General features: G+C 39.1%; 5 protein-coding genes across 5 annotated transcripts; 3 read left to right on the forward strand and 2 right to left on the reverse strand.

Moving 5' to 3' along the window:
• Positions 1-11: 11 nt before the first annotated feature.
• Positions 12-5,944, forward strand: MONOS_6193 (uncharacterized protein; the record flags this gene model as incomplete). The annotated part of the gene is made up of 3 exons (XM_067876406.1): positions 12-167; positions 243-414; positions 475-5,944. 3 exons carry the CDS (start codon positions 12-14, stop codon positions 5,622-5,624), a joined length of 5,478 nt encoding a protein of 1,825 aa, XP_067731037.1. The 3' UTR covers positions 5,625-5,944.
• Positions 5,945-5,986: 42 nt separating this feature from the next.
• On the forward strand, positions 5,987-6,590 carry MONOS_6192 (putative Fcf2 pre-rRNA processing; the record flags this gene model as incomplete). Its single annotated transcript, XM_067876405.1, has 3 exons — positions 5,987-6,009; positions 6,084-6,354; positions 6,411-6,590. The coding sequence occupies 3 exons, from the start codon at positions 5,987-5,989 to the stop codon at positions 6,588-6,590; spliced, it is 474 nt and encodes a 157-aa protein (XP_067731038.1).
• Positions 6,591-6,750: 160 nt separating this feature from the next.
• MONOS_6191 (putative CAMK family protein kinase) lies at positions 6,751-9,436 on the reverse strand (the record flags this gene model as incomplete). Its single annotated transcript, XM_067876404.1, has 4 exons — positions 6,751-8,847; positions 8,950-9,139; positions 9,257-9,359; positions 9,424-9,436. The coding sequence occupies 4 exons, from the start codon at positions 9,434-9,436 to the stop codon at positions 6,751-6,753; spliced, it is 2,403 nt and encodes an 800-aa protein (XP_067731039.1).
• A 721-nt stretch (positions 9,437-10,157) lies between these two features.
• Positions 10,158-12,492, forward strand: MONOS_6190 (uncharacterized protein). Its single transcript, XM_067876403.1, has 5 exons — positions 10,158-10,279; positions 10,329-10,528; positions 10,623-10,701; positions 10,768-10,959; positions 11,088-12,492. The coding sequence occupies exons 1-5, from the start codon at positions 10,173-10,175 to the stop codon at positions 12,277-12,279; spliced, it is 1,770 nt and encodes a 589-aa protein (XP_067731040.1). The 5' UTR covers positions 10,158-10,172; the 3' UTR covers positions 12,280-12,492.
• On the reverse strand, positions 12,480-13,391 carry MONOS_6189 (Actin-related protein 2/3 complex subunit 4). Its single transcript, XM_067876401.1, has 3 exons — positions 13,352-13,391; positions 12,887-13,225; positions 12,480-12,812 (listed from the first exon to the last, which is right to left on the reverse strand). Exons 1-3 carry the CDS (start codon positions 13,352-13,354, stop codon positions 12,627-12,629), a joined length of 528 nt encoding a protein of 175 aa, XP_067731041.1. The 5' UTR covers positions 13,355-13,391; the 3' UTR covers positions 12,480-12,626.
• Between the last annotated feature and the right edge of the window lie 2,727 nt (positions 13,392-16,118).

Below are 16,118 nucleotides of genomic sequence, written 5' to 3' on the forward strand. Positions count from 1 at the left end.
AATGGTAATAAATGCCCAAGATACGCATTAGAGCAAATTTTAATCAACTGGTAACGTTATTCAGTTCACTTTGGGTTCCTCAAAGCAAGAAAAGAACGCTTAATATTGCAGATACAATTATTTTTGCTCCTTGGGCAAAAAGTGGATTTTGGATGTTTACAGATGAAGTGTGATGTTAAAACGTGAATTTCTATGAATAAATTAATTTTTTATACTTTCTTTCCTTCAATCATATTTTATAGTTGGGCAAATTACGAGCAATTCGCCCAGAGCCTGGAGTAATTAATTCATTTCAGAATTATCTTTGTATGAAATATCCACCTAATTCCATTCAAAAATCGCCAAAAAAAATTACGTGTAAAAACGAATCACCGGTTTTTGATCCAACAGACATTGTTGCGATTGCATATTTTGGTATAATTCATTATTTCATTTTGAAAAAATCATTTTCTTTGTATTGGATGCTATATTCAGAAAATAATCCTTATCATTGTCCTTACCCACCAATTCCTTTTCAAAAGAAAAACAATGGTAACACTTACTTGCAAAATACTGGTTCGACGTCAAAAAATCAATCTTTATCTGGATCTGCATTTTTAAAACAAAATATCAGCACTAATGAAAGTCCTGATCCGTTCATTCTCGTTACAAATGGATGTCAGGTACAACGGCACATACTTTTCCCTCTCCTTTTGGAAATGGAAACATCAGCAATGCAAAAAGCAAAAGAAAGGCTCAAATATGGAAAATACTACCATCTTGTTGACGATGATAATCAATCATCATATGAAAACAATGAAGAAAATGAAAGGATTGCAGAAAGGAAATTTGAATGGTTTTTTGTTGTCGAGGCGCCAAGGCCTCATGATGGATCTCTTTATGCTGTTGATATTCATCTTCCCACGCATTCTGTAGAAATTAAAAAGATTGAATTAACAGATGCAGCACTCTTTTTATCAAAATTCGCAAAAAAGGATAAAGACGTTCTCACCAAAGAAGGATATGTTATTCATCCACCACGGGAGCCTTCTTTTCTTTCATCAACTTTGAAAGATTCCATTCGAAAATCAACTGGAAGGCCATCTCCAAATTCTGTCAGAACTTCTTCAGCTCAAAACTCATTTCGTTCTTCTTCTTCTTCATTTCCCACAACACCACAATCCAGACGTGCAACAGCCCATCTTTTATCATCTCCGGTTCGCTCATCTCCATTTTCTTCACCTCCATCCAAATCAATCCCGTCTTCTCTTTCATCATCGCCTGCTTCTTCACCATCCAACAGGACCATCGCGAGTGCGTCTTCATTAGGATCGCCCGCAGTGCATGGCATCACCTCTCTTCTGCCTTCTTCTTCGATGGTGCCTTCGCTCAAAGAGGAGGCTTTCTCTTTGGTCAGAACACTTTCACAGACAGCTCAAGTGGGCATCATCCAACTCTCTGCTATCTACTACTTCCCTTATTCGGATCTGATACCAACACTTTTGTGCTTCAACAGCTGCATCTTCGAGGTTGATGACTCCAAACTGCAATCATCACAGTCTCAAGCAGAAGCCCAAGATGAAGATGCAACGAAAGCTTCTTCTTCCTCCTCTTCCTCTTCTTCAGCTCAGTCAGAGCAAATGCCATCACCTCTTCAGCCTTCTTCCACACTTCTTATCAACTCGGCCATTTCGCAGCACGTCGACTGGACGAAAGAAGAGCAGACAGACGACACAATCGAAAGGGTCAATGCAACTCCGTCTCCGGAGTCGCTGGCAATCACACGGCGATACACAAAGCAGAAGTCAGCTGCGAATGCTGACTTGGAAGAAGAGCAGGCAGCCATCCAAAGACACCGGTCTTATTCGCTCACCGGGTTTTCTTTCCCCAAATCGCTGATTGGCTACGTGCCGTCCACTTTTCGTGTTCTGTTCTCGCCGCGCTGCATTCCTCTGATGCCTCTTCCGATCTGCTCGTTCTATCCCTCTCTTCTCCACAAAATGCCTCCGCAACTCCAACTTTCCCAGTCAATCTCTCTTCAATCTGAAGAGCCGTTCATCCAATCAGAAATAAGATCCTCACAAGACGGCGAATCTCCTTCGCTCGCATTCTCTCCAACACCTTATCCTCAGCCCCAGTCTCTATCTCAGCCCACTCCACCTCCAACTGCGCAATCATCATCCTCATCATCCATATCATCCTCATCTCCTTCACATTCACCTTCACCATCTTCTTCTTCTTCTGGTGGTGGTAGAAAAAGGCTGATGTCTTACTCCTCCGAAGTGTATCGCACAAAGGAAGACGGATTTGACAGCGCCCAGCCGCCGTTTGATGCCAAGCCGCATATCAGAAGGACGCTGTCTGCCTATTCATATCCTGACTCTGCTAATTCCTTGCTCTCTTCTCCCACTTCAAGGCCCACTTCACCCACTTCACAAAACACTTCTTCTACTTCCTCTTCAAAAGATAAACAACCATCTCATCTCACTGTCCTTTCATTCTCCTCCCCACTGAGTCAAGCACAAACAAGCACACTTCAAGAACCATCTGACTCTGTTGGCAGAGATTCAATTGTTGATTCCTCAGATGCTCCTTCGAATTCACCTTCGAATACTCCGAAGATTGCTGACACACTCACAGAAGTGCAAAACAGCACAGAAAGCTCTCCGCCTTCGCCGACAATAGAGACACCGAGAAAAGCAGCTTTGATGATCGACCAAATGGACAACAACATTCTGATGCTGTGGTCTTCGCGCAAAAACAGGCAGAAGGCGAAGTATTCTCCGAAGGGCAGCAGTCTGCACTCATCCAAAAGAGGGCAGCGCGGCAGAGAAACCGAAACGTCTGAGTCGTCGGCTGACCGCGATCTTTTGTTTGACGAGCTGAGCGACAGCGAAACTGAAGACACACACGGCACAGGCGCATCGTCGCGGAGATCGACACTCTCCACGCATCTGCCAGGCAGTCAGAGCAATCGCCACAAAAGCAGAACAGGACGATCAACACATTCAGCACACTCAATGAGAAGACACTCGAGTGTGGAATCGCTCTGGGACTCGTGGCTGGAGGCGTGGGGATTGGGGAAACAGACACAGAAGGAGAAAGAGAAGGAGGCGATGAATGGACTGACACTTGCACAAAGGAAGGCATTGAAGGAGAAAGAAGCAGCCGAACTCAGAAAAGCCAAAAGGAAACACAGACAGAAAGGGCGTATGTCACTGGATGATGATGAAAGTGAGGCAGATCTGTTGTCTCAGACAGACACTGATGGAACTGATGATGTTGAAGGAGAAAGAGAAGAAGAGGAAGATGAGGACATTCTGCTGGAAGAACTCGACAAGCGAGAGAGAGGAAGGCAGATGGCGCTGCAGATCTCGCTCGTGCCCCACAAAGACACTCAGTTGCCCAGCCAGTCTGAGGCGCAGGCACCAGATGCCTTCTCTTCGCAGCAGCTGTCTGAACACTCTCCCGAACAGCTGCGCCAGGAAAGAGGAGCATCTGGGGCGCCTTATGCTTCCGATGAGGAGCAGCTTGAGTGGAAAGGGTCGAGTCAGACTCCACCGCCAAAACGGTCGTCCTCTCCTCTTTCGCACAGCTCGGTGCGTTCGCGTCCGCGGCCTGGCTCGTCTGCGCTGAACAACACGTCTTCTCTCTCTTTTGACTTCAAAGCACTTTCACCTCCAAAAAAAAGAGGATCTTCTGACCGACTGTCATCAAGAAGTGGAGCAAAGACAGCAAGAAGCGACAGATTTGCGTATCTTCGCGATCCTTCGCGCCTTTTCAGCCACACAGATAGCAGTCGAGAAAAAGTGCATTCTGCTTTCGGAGAAAGAGAACACAGATTTTCTGGAAGAGCAAGTGAAATTGAAGAGAAAGAGCGAAAAAGAAGAGAGCAACTGTATTCTTCATCAGCAAGAACACCTCGAAAAGGTTCAAGCAATTCAAGGAATTTAAACACTTATGGCAAACGTCCTGCGTCCAGATACAGTTACAGCCAAGATCGAGATGGATCTTTCACAGCCAGATCTTATTCTGTTGCCTCTTCTCGTCCATCGCACAGAACAGAAAGAATACGCGTGTCTTATTCTGGTGCAATTGCTGCAGAAAGCCTCGAAAGAGAACGAGGAGACCCTTTCAGCGGAAGAACACAGCCTCTTTCAACACCTCGGAATGCAATGCGAAGCTCATCCAGCAACAGCAGCAGGAGAAGTGACAGCACTCAAAGGAGCAGCACCAGGCGTCGAATGGGAATGGCACAGCAACAAACAGCAGAAATGTTTGATGAGCAGACTCATCAGCATGCCTTTCGCCCTGTCTCTGCAGGCGGCGTTCCTTCGATGCACAACACCCCCACACACAACACAGCTCAATCACCTTTTGCTTCAACAGGCAGCTCTCTGCCGCATCGGTCGTTTTCTGCAATTGACCGGAAGAACCGCTGGTCAGCGTCACCGATACAGCAACTTCCTTCTCCTTCTTCTCCTTCTTCTCCTCAAAGTGCTTCTCCCACATCGCCGAAGACTCTGCAAGACTTGTCTCGCTTGCATTCTTCTGCCTCAATTCAACCGAGCAAAACTCGCCGCTCGTCGAAGCTCCGCCCTCTCAAAATATCGCCATATCCGCCCACAAAGTTCTTCCTTCTTTTGCACACAGGGCGTGTTGTGCGTGTGCGGAAGCGGCCGACAGAAGAAGACCACGAACTCTTTCTGATTGCCGACGGGGCAGACGCGATGGACATGGACGTCGGCTTCGATGCAGTCAACTTTGCTGTCATGCAGTCTCAGTTCGCTGCACAAAGCCTCAACAAGTCCTCTTCCCGCACATCGCTGATGCCTCACCAGTCTTCTCCGCTGTCCACAGCACCTCCTCCTTCGCCCACAATCAACCCTTCGCTTTCTCTCTTTGATTTCTCCAAGCCACTTCGATCGTTTTCTTCTTCTTTGACTTCGTCTGTGCCGTCATTCGTTTCAGATGGTCGCACGTTGCAACATTCACCCCATCAGCCACAGATGCCAAATTCAACCACAAACAGCCCTATTTCGTCTAATGGGCAGGGGACGTCTTTGCAGCAGGCACAAAATCAGTCGTATGAACAGCTGCTCCAAAGCAATGCAACACATTCACCGAATGAACAGAGCAGAGAAAGCGACGAAGACGACGATGCATCCGACGAAGAAGGATCGGAGCAGACGTCCAAGCAGAATGCAAAGGCGAAAGAGAGAGAACTCCATTTGGCTGAAGAGAGGCAGTTTGACCAGTGGATTCTGTCTAAGCTCGACCCGGGTCTTCAGCTGATGCGCTACATACACGAAGTGAGGGTGCTTCTTGATGGAGAGAACAAAATACACAGAGAAGACGACAACTCTGCAAAAGACGACGAAAGCACACAGCAGAAGGGGAGGAGGTGCACCTCGAGGAAAAGAATGAGGACGGCGATTGTGCAATATGTCATCCGTGTTGTGTTTGACAGAAGTGGCCGAAGACTCGACGGGGTGGTGCTGTTGGATGACGACATCGACAAGGAGAAGCTGTCGCGCCTCACAAAGCGGATGGAAGAGAGGAGACGGTCGACAATACACATCCGCTCAACTCTCGATGAAAAACACCAAATGCCTCCTGCTGTTGGCATTCCTTTGAGTAAATAAGTATATGTGTTTGATTTTTAGAATTCTGTTTAATTTTTTATTTTATGAAGTTTGTTAAATATCCTGTTCATGCTTCAAAAGCATGGGCAATCTGTTTTATGTCGTATTTCATTAAATGAATGGAATATTTTATATTATTCTCGTACTTTTTTATGATTGAAAATGTTATTTTGACAAAAAAAACTAATCTACGGAAAAATAATTTATCTATATAATTTTTAAAACTGCATTTCAGATATTTCTGTTCTTTCTAATGACATATCTCCTTTTTTTTCATGATATTAATTTAAAAAAACAAAAAAATACTTGAAGAATTTCCTTTGAAATAATTTTTTATTCTGATATCCCAATATAATTATTTGATGATTGACAATTTATTTGAGAGGTTTTTTTAAATTATTAGTGCGTAACAAATGTCAATTTGTTTTCTTTTATTATCACATTTATTTTATCGTCAAGCACACTTTCGCGAGAACTTAGTCGCACATCAAATTATTCGCAAAACACACTTGTTCCACAACAAACTGCTATCCGTAAGGAAAAGGCAATAATTCCTTTAGGAAAGCAAGAACCAAAAGCCATAATGACAAAAAAGTGGGCAAGTATGGAATCGTCAAAAACAGATGAATCAGTAGAGAAGGATTTGCGATTTCTTGAACTTAGGAAATATGCAAGCAAAAAGCAGTTCTACAAATCTACAGGAATGAAAGAAAAGCCTAAAACATTTCAAGTGTGCATTTTGTAATTGAAATTTTATATTTTAACGTGTGACTTAATTTTTGATAGATTGGCACTGTGATGGAAGGCCCTGGAGAATATTTCTCTGGCAGACTGACAAAGAAGCAAAGACAAAAGACATTGCTTGATGAGATAAAACAAACTAGATCTGAAAAAGATCGTCTGAAAAAGCCAGTTGCTAAAGGAGCCCCAGCACCAAGAAAACGAAGAATCCAAAAAAGAAAATAAAAATTTTCACTTCACAAAAAACACTTCACTTACTCAAAAATCACAAAAACGATGGACTGTAAATTAACTGGAGAAAGAATTTTATGCAGTATTTTTGAATGTAATTAAACTGTTTATTGAACATTTCGTATTTATTTATCGATCCATCAACAAATAACTTTCATTCTAAATCCAAATCTTCTTCTCCTCCGAAATCATCAAAAGTTTCATCATTATCATCTTCTGGTTGTTCTTCAGAAAGAGGCTTTTTAAGAACAGAAGCATACTCATTAAGTGCATCGTGAAAGTGCTTTCTTTCTTCAATGGATTTTTCCACCTTCTCCTGTGGATCTGGTGTCTCATCAAGAATATCATTAGCATCAATCACCAGTTGGAGTGTGACTTCCGCAGCGACTCTGGTGCTCTGCTCGGGAGACGCTGCCAGGTCCAGAGAAAGCACAGACGAGGCAGACGTTGCTGGAGCAGCCTTTACAGCCTTGATGCCCTCATGATCAGATAGCTCATCCTGATCAGAATGAAGAACAGGGGGTGGGGTGAGTGGGTGTTTTGATGAGCTGCCTGAAGATGGAGTGTGATGAGACGATGGCTGGCCGATGACTGGCTGGTGTGCTCGTTTTACAGGCTGTGCTTCCAAAGACGTGTCAGAACTCGATTTAGAATCTTCGTTATGAAGTGAATCAGGAATTAGAGAAGGAATATTTGTGTGTGAACCATCTCGCTGCCTTTCCAATCTGCTTCTTTCTTCCATCTTTTGAAGAAGCTTTGCACGTGGATTTTGTAGTTCAGAAGTTATTTCTCGTAATTCTGCTGCTTTTCGCTCAAAAAGCTGCAGATTTTGCGCTTTTTTGAGTTCTTTTGCGTCTTTTTCGCTCTTGTCTGAATGAACAGATGAAGATTCTGTTGGATGAGGTGCAGATGTGTGCATGATTGGCGAAGTGACAAAAGAAGGAGGTTGACGATCATCAGACGCTGAAGTGTTCTCTTCCACTTTTATTGCACTTGTTGTTGAGTGAGTTGATGGAACATGCTTCTGTTTTTGTAATGATTCATCAGCAGGAGCAGAAGAAGTGGAAGAAGAAGAAGAAGAAGTTGCAGAGGAGGAAGAAGTTGTTGAAGATGCTGAATGATCGGGTGAATGAGAAGAAGCAGATGAGGAGTGCTGTGGAGGCTGTGGAGGAAGAGCAGACGAAGAGCGGCGGTGTTGAATGGAAGCATATGAAGTTGAGTGAGACGGAGAAGAAACAAGTCTGTTGGCATTTTGTTGTTCTTCCCGAAAGATTTTTTGATAAGAATTTGAACGTCTATGTGCTGAAGATGGGCGAGAAGAGTAGGAAGAATTTGGTGAATTGTAAGGAGAAGGAGAAGGAGAATGGGCAGGAGATGGCAAAGCAGAAGTGGATGGAGATGAAGTGGGCTTGTGATGTGGAGGCTTCGCAGCCAAAGACGGAGACGAGTGTCGAGACACAAGTGGAGGATGGCCAGAAGAAGGGCGCGAGTGAATGTCATGTGCCTCGTGTGCAGACTCATGTGCTGTGCGATGGGCAGAGGAAGGGCGAGGATCAGAAGGACGTGGCGAGGAAGGCCGTGAAGTGTTGTGTGCAGAGGGAGAGGCAGATAAATGTGGAGGAGCAGGACTCAGACGACGTGCGGAGACTGGGCGGGCATAAGGGGACACATAGTCTGCACCATACGGCTTTTTTGGTTGGGACAAGGGACGATTTGAGTGTGTTGGGTTTGAAGAAGCAGACGAAGCAGAAGAAGGAGATGAAGGAGAAGAAGAGGATGAAGTGCTTCGTTTTGTTAAAGGGGCATTTGGACGAGCAGAAAGAGGGCGAGGTGACTGAGAACGAGGCGTTCGAGAAGAAAGCTTGCCAGATGAAGGATAGCGAGCACCTGGCAAAAGTGAAATCACGGGGACAGATGGAGAAGGAGAAAGAGATTTTGTGCCTTTGGAGTCAGAAGTGCCCTTGTGGGAATCGGGCTTTGCGGATGTTGGATTCTGGTATGAAGGAGAAGAGCGGGGAAGAAGCTCTTTCAGAAGTGCTATTGCTTCTGCTCCGCTTTTTTTCTCTTTTCCTTCTTCAGCTTCACTTTTCCCTTTTTCTGCCTTAACTTTCTCTTTCTCCTTCACGCCTTCTCCAAGTGCCTTTCCCACTGGAGGCGAAATGGTTGCGCTTTCATTCAGCAGAGCCTGCATTCTTGCTCGAATAAACGGTAAGTCCAGTATTTGTGCTGTTGTTGGCCGACGTTCAGGTCTCTGCGAGAAAAAGCAACAAAAAATTGTTGCAAAATAAAATAATAATAATTTTTAATTAATTTTTTCAAAAATGACTTTACATTTTTTTAGAATATTTCAAACTTGGTTGAGCATGCTATCCACAAGCGATGACAGTTCTCTGCTGAATTTTGAGGCTGGAAGTTTTGTGTAATAGCCTTTGGCAATGCGCCCAATCAGCTGCTGATAATTCTGTGCTTCGAAAGGATGTCTGAAGGTGCACATCTCATAGAGAAGGCATCCAAGTGCCCATACATCAGACTTATAGCCATAACTTTTATAATTAAAGAATGATTGCATGTGAGTGTGCAAATGAATATCAGGTAACATTGCAAACAGAAAATGTGAGTTTTTTTAAAAAAATTAAATTAGATTCGAAAAAGTATCAAACGGCTTGTTTTGGCTGAGTTCTGGAGACATGTAATATGGAGTGCCAACTACAGTCTTTGCCAATTCGCCCGATGTCGAAAGGGTTTTTGCGATCCCAAAATCACCTAAATTTTTATAGAAAATAGTTACAAATAAGTAGAAGTGAAAAGTAACAGAAGACATTCGAACCAAGTTTGACCATTCCAGTTTTTGTTAGGAAAATGTTTTGAGCCTTAATATCCCGATGTAAAACTTTCCTTTGATGAATGAAATTTAACCCAATTGTTATTTGAGTAAACCAGTCAATAATTTTCTGTGAGACAGACAATTTCAAAATTATATCGAAATAAAATCAAAAGGATAAAAAATCAAACTGTTTCAGGAATTGTCATTCGCTTTGTTCTGCAAAGATTTATGTATTGATTTAAATCTCCAGCATCACAATATTCCATTATGATATGAAATTGCTTTTGTTCGATGAAACTGTCATTGTAACGGCAAATAAAAGGATTGTCGAACATTTGCAGCATTTTAACTTCTCTCTGAGCAATTATCGTCTCTTTCGGATTGGTTAATGGAATTGATTTCATAACGAAATGACGACGCTTGATTCTATGCAGAACAAGAAAAACACGACCAAAAGATCCTTTTCCAATCTGTCTGACAGTTTGGTCTGAAATATTGCAATTTACAAAATATTTTCATATTCAAGAAATAATTTAAGCAATAAAAATTTTTGCACACAATCTTTTAAGCTCATTGGCACCAAAGTATTCTCAAAATATGAATTGAATTAATTCCAAAATATTTTTTTTTTGATTCACATTTTTTCTATTTTTAGGGAATATTATTGATTGACTAGTAATTTGTTATATGTGTTTCGTTTTTGCTCATTTTTTCAAAGCATCATATGAGTGTGGTTCAGATCAGTTGGGAAAATGTTGATTGTTGCCCTCAAATTACTATGCGGTGCATTTATCTCATTGTACTATGCTGATAAAATAGCAGAAAAAACATTTGATTTTTCTGGGCTGAGACGAATAGAGTTTGAATTCTATTTTCTGTGAATGAAAAGTGTTTTATTTTTGTTAAAGTAACGAATTTTATTCGCAATTTATCGGTAATGAGCAACTATATTGGAATTTTAGAGATCAAATAGGGTGCAAATATATTGAGTATTGCACTTCGGGAAATGTTGCTTTTGTTAGAAGGCCACATGAAGGTGTTCCTTTAGGTTCAACAGAATATGAAAAAGTCACTTATGTCGAAGAAAATTCTACACTAAAATTTTCATGTATGAAGCTTTAAATGCATTTATTAAAATAAATCTTCTTTATTTCTTGAATTTTGAAAATGATTTTTTTTCCAACAAAATTATGTAATGATAGATGGAATTGATAATAAAACTACATCGTTCCTCATGGATTTTATTTGCGGAGAGACTGAAAAAATATCTGCTCAAAAGCTGTATGCTTCTGCTGATGAAATTTGTTTTTTCAAATCTTATTTTATATTGGATACTTTGTGTTTAAGAGGAGACAAAAAGTATTATGTTTCCTGGATACATCCTCAAGCTTGTCCCGTACAAGAAAATGTATCAAATAATCAAACTTCAGGTACAAATGGGAATTCTACAGCAAGCCAAGATTGGTACATTTATCTTGTATTTGCCGTCATTGCTGTGATGTTTATTTTATCATTTATTCTGTTGGGTCTTTACATAAAGTGTGAATTTATTATTGTTCTCGTTTGAATTTTAAAAAAAAATTTTTTTTTTATTCATTTTATGTAATGTCACCTATTTTATTTTTTTAAAACTTAACTTTACATTAATAATAATTCATTTCAATTAGAGAAAGAAGGAATCGACCTAAACTAGACAGAGATCCTGCAATCACGTATCTTCATAATTTATTGCAAGAGCAGGCTGCTCTTACGGGCATCAGTAGCGATTTACAGCTGCAAGCGATATTTAGCAGCGGTGGCTTGGCACCTGGGTTTGTTCCAGCTGAGGAAGGGGAAGGACACGGAGAAGGAGGACAAGAAGAGCAAGAGCACACAGATGGAAACGGAACACAGTCGAATGAGCAAAGAGAAGGAGGAGGAGAAGAAGAAGGAGGAGGAGGGGAGGAAGGCAATGCTGCTGGGAATGAAGGCGAAAACGGTGATCCATCCCAACAGAATGAAACAGCAACACAACACAATTCGACGCTTTCTCCGATTGCGCAGAGGCTGCAGCAGCAACTTCGACTGCTTCAGCTTCAGCGACAAGCTCAACTTCGCCAGCAGCAGCAGCGGCAGAGTGCTTCTGAAGCAGCTGAGCATCCGCCAACTGTGCTTCCTTCTAACCCATCTGCTTCTGCATCATCGTCTGCTTCAGCATCGTCTTCATCATCAGCTGCAAATCGCAGACTGCCTTCAGTAAAGCAGAAGGTGGATGTTGACACAGAGAGAGAAACCATCAGACAGCTGCTGGATACACAAAGGCCTGACACTGCATTCTCTTCGCTTTACGAAGAAGGAGCAGACAATGAGGCAGAAGAAGACGATGAATCGTTTCAATTTGACGAGCCACGTATTCCTACTTCGTCATCGTCTTCTTCCTCTTCTTCTTCTTCTTCTTCTTCCTCTACTTCGAAAAAGTATCGCTTCACGGCACAGCCAGGCACGCCAACAGGACGTCCTTCTCCATTAAACACAGATTCGTCTCCTGCTCTCACTCACTCAACACCTTCAACACCCACTTCAACAACTAATCTTCTGCACCCACGCTCGCCTCCCCTTCCTCCACAACCACCTTCTCCTTCAGCAAGCTCGTCAAAAAAACAAAAAAATAAGAATAAAAATAAAAATAAAAATAAATCAGAGAAGAAACAAAAGCTGTCTTTGGCGGATTCTCAGCGTTTGCCATCAATTAATGTTTCGACACCTCCAACAATCCGTCCATTCTCTGCAGGTACACAGCCAAATTTTGAGCCAGAAACCCAATTTGTAATGGAGACACAGAACATTGAAGATCTGACTGCGGAGGATGCAATCCAGTAGATTTGAACTAACAATGTGTTTTCCACTTGGAGTCATTTCATTCCTTTATATTAGTTTATTTTCTGTTTGTGTGTAAATGTATCTATCTTGTTGTATTGTATTCCTAATTATAATTATTTGTGTTCTAGTAGCTCCTTCTTTTTATTCTCTTTTACGACGTTTTATTTTTTTGTTTTATGGTGAAAGATTCTTTCGAAAAATGCAAAGCTAAATTGAATAAGATTTTTAAAAGGAACGAAATGGTGGATAAAGATATGAAAGATTACATTGAAATAAACAGAATAGCTCTCGCAAGATTTTTAACTTTAAAACTTTAACTGAAACCAATTTAAATAGAAGAGAGAGACTTAGTTACATTGCATATTCTTCAGATATTGAAATGCTACTTGCCTGCATCTTGTGTTCACATTCAGTTTCATATATGAAATTTCTTTATCAATATCCTCCATAAACTGAATGATGAAGTCAATGAGTTTGGCTTTTTGTAATTTTTCGAGATGGAAGTTGGTAATTAAAAATGAAAGATCAAATCCCTAAATATTCCGTCATTTTGGAATGTCAAAAGAAAGCAAAAAGTTTAAAATTGTATTACACAAAATGTTCAAACTTCAATGGGTTTTCTGCGAAGAATGAAAAAGTTATCTGCTCGTCTCATCAAGAACTGTGTGAATCGATGAGCTAAAAGTCTCTCCAGATCGTCAGCTTGCTTGATTTTAATGCTTACACGAACTGAATTAATAGAAGTTTCTATAAGACATTGTTCTTGAGGATTTCTGCTAATTAGAACGGGTCGAAGAACTGCTTCTGGTGTCTGTTTTGATTCAATTTCTGGCTTGTTGTGCCTCTCAACAACACGCGAAGGAAAATTTGTAAGGCAAAGAGCAGCATTCAATGTTGCACGGATGCAATTAAGATATGGTTGTAAAGCAACAACACCTTGCCCAGACTGGCAATTAAAAAATTATTTCGTCATTCATGTTATAACAAAATATTTGGAATACAAATTTTCAAAAATAATTGCATATTCATATTTAAAGTGAAATGTCACCGTATTAAAAATTATCAGTCACACCATTACGGAAATATTACTTTGAGAAAGATCAAAGATCAATAGCTCCCATTTGTAGAAACAATAATAATTATTGGATTGAGAGTGTATAAATTATTGAATATTTTTATGTTCAAACAAAGAATAATTATTTGAATAAATCATATCACATGAGAACAGAACACTTTATTTGAATAGGTTTTTCGCACCAGAATTTTTTTAAGTTTTCTATTTTTGAAAAACGAAAATAAGAGTTTCATAATGAATGATAAATTAAAAATAACCACTAAATCTTCAAATTTTTTTCACATTAAACTTTTCGTTTTCAAATATCAATAACAATTGCAATATGTCCACGAATATATGTTTGAATCAAAGAAAACTGAATAAATTTCTGTCTCTATTGAAATTGTGAAATAAAAAATATTGGGGAAAAATATGAACTTTCAAGCTTTTTATGTACAAACCATGAAAAAATTGTTTTATTCATAACTTTTCTAAATTTTCTCATATGGGACAAAATATTTCACTTCAAGCATTTTCATTGAAAAATTATGCACTTTTCAATGACTTTTTGTGATTAAAAAATTAGAAATATATGGGTTTGTTTTTCGAAATACGTTTGAGGTCGCAAAACATAATGTTTTTTTATCAATGATGTTTGTTTACAGTTAGGAAAATCAAATTAATTTTGAAATCTGGTTAAGTTTAAAAATGTTATAAGTTGAACAATATTTTCATGCTTTGTGCATAAAAAGCTTGAAAGTTCGTATTTTCCCCCACATTAAAAAAATAATTTTGATCATCATATCCGTAAACATGCATCCTTGAAATCAAAACATAATGTTTCTTGACATCACAAATATTTCAATCAATGAACCTACTTCATTCATGTTTTTTGATCACAAAAAGAAAATAAAAAGTGCGTTATTTTTTAACAAAAAAGCTTGAAGTTCCATAATTTCCCCCATATCTTGAATATTTCTTCACATGAATGATTTAAAGGGTAATTGTCATCAATTATTGAGATATTATCAGTCTCAAAACAGCTATTATTATTTTTGGAAGTGCTTCATTCAACTTGAAAAGTTGCAAGCGTTTCATATCTGGGTTAAATAAAAATATTCCTTTTTTGCAATTTTTGGTGATATATTCGTCGAACTTCAAGAACTTGCAACTTTCTATAAGAAAACTCACCTAATGTGAGAATTTGAACAAATTGCTGAAATTTGATGGATTTATCCAAACTTGTGAAACTTTGTGACTTGACAACAATATTGATTTCCTGAACCCGAGAGATAATTTTTTCTTCAATTCCTCAATAATGAAAACGATAATTTTCGATGTTATTATTATGAAAATTTAATCCAAATAAGCTAAAAATTAATATTCATTTTTCAATTAGGATTTTTTCATAAAATCCAATTTGGAAATTATTGAACGTTGGACTGTCAGTGATGTCAGTGACTGTAAATGGAGTTTGAATTTGGTAGGGAAGAAATTCAGTATTTATTTATTAGACAAAGAAAATTTTGAATACAGATATCGCAAAAAACACCGGACATCGCACAAAATACCGGACAAGATCGATTTCACAATAACTGCAAGAGGAATAATTCTGGCAATTTTCCTCAAAATATATCTCATTAATACAAACTCATTTGATATGCAAATCTTTCAAAACTTCCTCGTTTTTGCTCAGAAAAAATTAATGATTAAAATCTTGGAGAAACTCATAATCCTGTTTCTCCGAGAATTAAATAATGAAATGTTTTGAGCAAAAACGAGGAAGTTATGAAAGTCTCGTTTATCAAACGAGTTTGTATTAATGAGATATATTTTGAGGAAAATTGCCAGAACTATTCCTCTTGCGGTAATCGAGAAATCGATCTTGTCCGGCATTTTTTGCGATATCTGTAATAATTTGTCGAAATTTTTTTGAAAATTTCCTTTCGTTTTATTTTCAACAACAATAAAAATTGCATATTTTGAAAAAATTTCTGTTCCCACTCACGAAACTTAACTGTAATGAATTCAAAATCTAGACAATGTTTATATTTCCATTGCAGGGAAGTTTCGAAAGTGGAAACAGAAATATGATCAAAATAAGAAAAAAATTTTTTTGACGAAAATAAAACAAAAGGAACTTACAGATATCGCATAAAATACCGGACATCGCACAAAATACCGGACAAGATCGATTTCACAATAACCACAAGAGGAATAATTCTGACAAATTTCCTCAAATATATCTCATCAATACAAACTCACGTGACGTTCAAGACTTTCAGGACAGCTTCGCTTGAGCTCAGAAAAAATTCTTCTTAAAATTTCGGAGAAATAGGATTTTGGGTTTCTCCGAGATTTCGATATATACTTTTTCTGAGCTCAAGCGAAGCTGTCCTGAAAGTCTTGAACGTCACGTGAGTTTGTATTGATGAGATATATTTTGAGGAAATTTGTCAGAATTATTCCTCTTGTGGTTATTGTGAAATCGATCTTGTCCGGTATTTTGTGCGATGTCCGGTATTTTATGCGATATCTGTATCTTAAAAAAAAAAAAAAATGAAGACATATGAAATGAACAAATTAATGAAAATTAATTTATGCAACGATATCATATTTAATCTATCAAAATTAATATTTTAATAAAAACCAACACTGACGTGGATTTTCAATTATTGACGGACTTGACAAAGATTTTTTATTTCTAACGCAAGTTAAGATTTATCACCAAAATTTATCAAATAAGGAACATTTGTATTCAATACAGATATTAAACACCCGTGAC

The sequence above is a fragment of the Monocercomonoides exilis genome (genome assembly GCF_001643675.1).
Source record: "Monocercomonoides exilis strain PA203 chromosome Unknown scaffold12-1864167, whole genome shotgun sequence".
NCBI classification, from domain to species: domain Eukaryota; phylum Preaxostyla; order Oxymonadida; family Polymastigidae; genus Monocercomonoides; species Monocercomonoides exilis.